Source organism: Anguilla anguilla, chromosome 8, assembly GCF_013347855.1.
Source record: "Anguilla anguilla isolate fAngAng1 chromosome 8, fAngAng1.pri, whole genome shotgun sequence".
Lineage (NCBI taxonomy): Eukaryota > Metazoa > Chordata > Actinopteri > Anguilliformes > Anguillidae > Anguilla > Anguilla anguilla.
Window position 1 is genome coordinate 33,711,501 of NC_049208.1, and position 6,076 is coordinate 33,717,576.

Genomic DNA, 6,076 nt, shown 5'->3' on the forward strand with positions numbered 1-6,076 from the left:
ACACCCCCCGCCTCCCCCCACATAGGGGCCTCACGACAGACAGCTCACCCGCAGCACACCCTTCCAAGCACATCCGGGGCGTGTCAGAGAGCGTGACCTACGGGGTGCAAAGATTCATTTACGCTGCTGGATATACACCGATGCAATTAGGGTGCAATGCAGTGGCAACAAAGGCATGGAACGTGGGATTTGAACCTGCAGCTTGCGGTTTGAAACGGTTTCTCCACTGCTTCTCTGCATTGTTACCCATACAAACTTCACTGTTAAGCACCCTTACAGAAATGGAATATAATGCAAACAAAATATATTATCAAGAATACCAACATGTCAAAAATCTAAAAATACATTATCAAAATAATATCAAGATATTGCAACACTTTCCTATTTATATGCAAATATTCAAATTATTGCCACTTTCAGATATTGCAAGATATATTTAAAATACATAGCTGTTATATATATTATTTTTCCCCAAAGATCCGCCGTAAATTCCATTTGTGTTATGACACACCAAAACCCCAGCCACTCTTTTACCCAAAAGCAAACACAGATTCATACAGACGAATACAAAATCCCCTGAAAGAAGCTAACAGGCCAACCATGTTTATTGCACTTCCCTATGGTCAATATAAAAACATACAGAACTTAAACACTGTAACAGCCAACAATACATACCAGTATAACCAATATAAATAGAAAGAACTTTAGTGTAAAAAGAACAATATAGAAAAAACAAACATAAAAAATAATGATTGAAGAAACATGCTGACTACATCGAGCTGTTCATAATGCCCTTGTTGATCAAGGCATCTAATTACTTAAAGCACAGCCAATTCTGACAAAGCCAGGGGTAGACATAAACTCATTTATACATAGCAGAAAAGACTCTATTTAAACATGTACCGGTCTGCCTCTGTCCCTCAGTACAAAGGGATAGGTAGTATTTCAGTTGCATAAATCTGAAATATACAATTCTGTGTATGCATTTCATGTGTAATGCAGTTTGGTTGACTCTATGTGATTTATACCTCAGTACCTTTGTTAAAAGCAGAGGTCGAAATTCCAGGGGTCAGAAAGTAAAAGTCCTGCCAATGCATTTCTTCCACACATGAACTCAGCCAGCTGATTTCACTCATTATTTGTGCCTCCTGGCTGAAGAATCATGCTAATTAGCAAATCCAGTTGATTGGAACAAAATATCATAAAGGACTTTTGCTTTCTAAACCTGGATTTTCCACGTCGGGTTAAAAGCACTATACACTTCCACACTTGTAGTTTATCGATAAATGTTCTGGGAGGCATATCATATTTTGCAAGAAAATACATAGTATTTTCCACGTAATGGATGGAAGCCAGGCTGTACTGTACTGTACTGCACTAATCAATGAGAGCCATTCCGTATGTATATCATTCAGTCGAGTGTTGAGCTAATCGATACATTTTACTTAACAGAGTATGACTGATTGAATAATACTATTAGATAGACAAGGAATATACTGTGGTATGAGAAGTTAAGGCAAACAGGTCAAAGGTTAGACGGGCTCCATCATGAGCTCCTCCTCCATTGCGCCATCCATCTCCCGGAAAGCAGCATGGGAGCCAATCACAGCCAGAGTAGCCCCTGAGAGAGAGAGAGGGAAGAGAGACAGTCAGCTCACAGCACAAATGCTTAGAATGAGAGGTTCATAGATGTGACCATGTGAATCACAAAAAAAAACACATACGAGAGAAAGATAAGCAACATCAAAGAGCCACAGCAGATTAGCCTTTTCGCATCTGTCAGTTGCATTTTCCTTTTTTATATTTCTATTACTGTTTTGTGAGGTGTTTGGACAGAGGAAATGGGGGCAAGCGGGGTTTAACAAACAGCAAAAAATTTACGCTACATCGACTATAAATCTGACTGAATGAAATACAATCAAATTAAATGAAAGGGGAGACAATGACAGAAACACTTGGGAAGGGGAGGGAGACAAATCTGGGCCCATATTCATGAAGTACCTCACGTCCATCTGATCTAGGATCAGTTTTGGCTTTTAACGCGTATAAGAACGGAATGGAATACAGACAAGGGAAAACCAATCCTAGATCAGCACTCCTGCTCTGAGACGCTCTATGAAACGCGGAGCCTGGGCTCGTTAAGAAGCAGACGAGGTGGACGTGAGCTGGGCGCAAAACGAGGGTGGACAGCTGGACGGACAGAACGCGGGCCAATGAGGCCAGACTCACCCAGCACCCAGAAGACCGCTGTTCCCGCTCCAGCCAACCAGAAGACGGGAGAGGACATGGCTCCGGCCAGCGAGAGCTGGTGCACTCCCGTAACCTCTCTCCCTGTGGGGTGCGAGCGGGAGGGGGAAACAAACAAACTGATGAGTCTACATTACTTCCAGGACCGTTCCGCACATGTGACTCTCTGTCACTGAGCAGCCACAACACCTGCCCGACTCGTGCGTGCGAGCCACGATCAGGCACAAAGCTGAACACAGACAGAGACAATAAACATCAGCTTATTTCTTGGCTCAACGCTTTCCTGTAGACCTAGAACCTCTAATACTTAGGCATCAGAGCTAATGTGTGGGTGCACTTGAACAGACTATTGGGGTCAGATTTGCACTATAAACCACAAACAGCTCACGCTCAAAAACACAGTGCAAGAACAAATCACTTTGGATTATAGAGCATTTTGGCAGTAACACATTATGTTCAGAAGGGCCCCTTAAGCATTTTAGAGTATTTTTAGTTTGGATAAATTGTCTAGTCTGTGTCTCTCGGCAACCCGGGGACAGGAGGAAGACATCCCGGCTGAGAAAGACAGACGATCTCACTCACCGAACAGGACCAGCTTGGACTCCAAAGACTTGAGATGGATGATGTAGAATGCACCTACGAACACAGCCAGGGCTAGGAGCAGCATGGGGGAGCTGATGCTACAGGAACAAACAGGGAGGCAGTCAGCATGGCCAGCTGGTCGCTCTGATGCAGCTCAATAATGAATAAATGAATTCTCTCATTAGAATGCCGGAGCACAACCACTCTGTGTGTCCATGTTGGTTGCCCTCTAGTTCCGCTGGTCAAAACAGACTCAAGGAGGGGCAAGAGGGCCAAGCCAAGTCAGAAGGAACCAGACCGGGGTCAAATACGTATTTGTTTTGGATTCAAATACTTTTCTGTGCTCTGTTGATCTTGCCTGGTATAATTGAGCCTGCCAGCATGACCCGAAGGCGGGGTATGCACTTTTTGAGAGTATTTAATTGGTTCCAATACACCAGACAAGATCAGTATTTGAATCCGAAACAAATACGTATTTGACCCAGGTCTGGAAGGAACCCTGCCATACCAGTGCGTCTGCAAACTAACAGCAGACCTGGCCAAACCGGTTGATAGTTATTTCCTGTCTAGACTGCTAAGGAAGAAACCAAAGAACCACATGGAACTAGTTTGTTCAGATGCTTTACATCAAACTACATTACCCACAATGCAATTTTCTCCCAGGGTCAGAGAGAATGCGTGAATAAAGCAGGGCTCACATGCAGTAGAGGATGAGCCCCAGGAAGATGAAGGTGTAGTTGCTGTGGTAAGTGTCCAGGTTGCGCACCACTCTCTGGCAGAGCTCTCCGAAGTTGCGAGGCTTGGAGAACCTGCGCTGGTCGACAAACCCCGCCCACGGCCGTATTGCCATGCGACGCCGCTCAAACCACTCCTTAGCCACACTTCCTGACAACCCTCTGGGCAACCAATGTCTGGTGGAGGGAGGAGGAAAAAAACAACTAAACTTTGTACAGAGAATCATGGGCTACTTATGGAAAAACCGCATTCCAACAGAATGAACTGGTGAAAGTGACACTTGCAGCAGTGATTTATTCCACATTCCAATCATACTCAAGTCACATACACCAAACAAATGCTCACTGGAGTTTAGTTAGTGTTCCTTCATCAGACCTATGTGGCTGTACAGTAGGATTTTCATTAAGGGAGTAATATCTACATGGTAGTAATGGAAATACAAAGTTTGTAAAATACATGTATGCCTCACATTTTTTAAAATGAGAAACAGAAATCATAAAACCGGCTTACTTTCCAGCTACACTCATGGCGGGTTGCTCCCCAGCATCTATGGAGAATGGATCTGCAGCCTTCCCTGCCATTGCTGTCCTCTCACCCCCTCCTCAGTACACGAATCACTGGGAAAGTCTTAGATGCTGGTCATAGAAAAGAGGAAATAAGAAAATAAGGCGCTGTTCATTTTCAATTATTTCTTTGTAACACCTTCGCCTGTGCAGTCGCAAACATGGCTGTGGATCACCTCAGTTTTTTTATGTACTAACTACAGAATCTCCCCTGAATCTTACAGTGGAGTGGTGCTCGGATGTCTTTCATGATCATATGAGAGACCTACCACTTCAAAAACCCCTTTTAGGCTGATGGGAACTTTGACAAGGTGGACCCTACAAAGTTTTATAAGCTCACTAATATAGCATATACTTGGATCACTTTTTGAACAATTGTACTCTTCAGTAAAGTATCTTTAGGCTTAGACTTGAACTTCTTTGCAACTTTTATTACATCAAGCATACTCAAGTAGGGTACAGAAAATTATATAAATGGGCCTATATACACGTTCAGCCTTTAGTTTTTTTTTTTGGGGGGGGGGGGGGGGGGGGTGGGGGTGGCAATCTATATGATGTCATTATAAACAGACAGAGTGGGTGAATGACTAGTGTTTTACTTGATGCAGAAAAAGTTTGATCTAAATGCAGCGACAGTATACATAATCCCCCCGCCGCCCCCCACAAAGATGTTATTTCTCGATATAATTGTGTCGCCACGGTAACACATTTCTACGCTTGCGTGTCGGGCACGCTTCCGACGTGGCTTGTGTGAAAACAGCTGCAAGGGTAACAGCGATACATTTGCTTGCAGTCACATCAGTACAGAATGTAAACAAATCAGCGATTCTTCACTGTAAGAAGAAATTTTACGACGTCGGCTAACTAGGTAGCAATGTCTCTGAAAATACTGCGCCCTTTCTCATGCACTATACGCGGCGTACTACCACGAGAAAATTAATATATCCTAATGTTATTAGACACGTCATCTATAAGGTTTGCTCCAACTAGCCAGCTAACTTTAGCTGCTAGATAGCAATCCAGCTCTGAAACAAATGGCAAGCAAAAGACAACAATGCAGTTGTTTGGCGATATGAATCGACGATATCCTGGTAGCAAGTGAAAAAAGTAAACGTCAATTAACTTTTTACTCGTGTTTTATGTTGGATATAGGCTAAAGCCCCAGTCTTAATTTTGTTCGAAAGAGATGCCCGTGAGTACCCAGTTCATACCCCGCAGTGTTAGCTAGCTAGCCAACGTTAGCCTTATCTTAGGACTGTCATATCTGACGTTACACTAGTTAGTAACATTAAGCCAACATGCCAGCGTTACACAGGATTACTGTTACCGCATTGAAACCTCAGAAAGTTAAACGGCATCTTGTGCAAGATGGATAGCTACCAACAAGTCGTGTGTTTGCAGTTTTCCAATAAATGTAATCACATACTCACAACTCCACAAACGATGCCGTTTTCTGTTCCGGGTAGTATAGCCAGCGAAGTTACTTAGCGGATGTGATGTAGGGTAGTTGGATACAATATGCATGTCGATGAAACAGAGCCGTTTTATGTGCATTTACATTCTCTGCAAATTCAAGTGCGTGTCACTAGGCGTCAGTCCAGGTTATGAATTATGACCGTATATCCATGAATAATAAGCATACACTCAATTGCGTGTCGATTTGTGGGGTTTTCGGGCTCATGAGATGTGATGTCATCTGTCTGCCGACGAAACTAAATCCACGGCATACTTAATTTACCTTCTATACCGGCGTGACAAAACACTTGATAAAAATCCTCAATTTTCCAATTTCTTGGAATGCTACTGAAATTCACATAATGTCATGATTTTCCATTTATCAGAATTATGTTTTGAACCCAAATAGAAAGATTCATTTGTAAATGTATTCGACTAAATTCAAAACCATAGGCTGGTAGGCTACACCTAGGCCTATATTCTGCAATGAATAA

General features: G+C 43.0%; 1 protein-coding gene across 3 annotated transcripts; it reads right to left on the reverse strand.

Moving 5' to 3' along the window:
- Window positions 1–582: 582 nt before the first annotated feature.
- LOC118232856 (prenylated Rab acceptor protein 1-like) lies at window positions 583–5,720 on the reverse strand. 3 transcript variants are annotated; one of them, XM_035428027.1, is made up of 6 exons: window positions 5,554–5,720; window positions 4,075–4,199; window positions 3,528–3,740; window positions 2,830–2,927; window positions 2,230–2,331; window positions 583–1,621 (listed from the first exon to the last, which is right to left on the reverse strand). In XM_035428027.1, exons 2-6 carry the CDS (start codon window positions 4,143–4,145, stop codon window positions 1,533–1,535), a joined length of 573 nt encoding a protein of 190 aa, XP_035283918.1. In that variant the 5' UTR covers window positions 4,146–4,199; window positions 5,554–5,720; the 3' UTR covers window positions 583–1,532. The 3 variants fall into 3 exon arrangements, with proteins under 3 accessions (XP_035283918.1, XP_035283917.1, XP_035283919.1); XM_035428026.1 differs by having other exon boundaries at window positions 5,558–5,712; XM_035428028.1 differs by lacking the exon at window positions 5,554–5,720 and adding an exon at window positions 5,508–5,526.
- Window positions 5,721–6,076: the final 356 nt, after the last annotated feature.

What these genes read in the sequence shown, in the direction of transcription:
- LOC118232856 (XM_035428027.1), bottom strand. Translation starts at nt 4,145, where the DNA reads ATGGCAGGGAAGGCTGCAGATCCATTCTCCATAGATGCTGGGGAGCAA. An exon ending in GGGCTCATCCTCTACTGCAT is followed by an intron (nt 2,928 to 3,527) that starts GTGAGCCCTGCT and finishes TTGTTCCTGTAG; the next exon opens with CATCAGCTCCCCCATGCTGC. An exon ending in AGCGGTCTTCTGGGTGCTGG is followed by an intron (nt 1,622 to 2,229) that starts GTGAGTCTGGCC and finishes TCTCTCTCTCAG; the next exon opens with GGGCTACTCTGGCTGTGATT.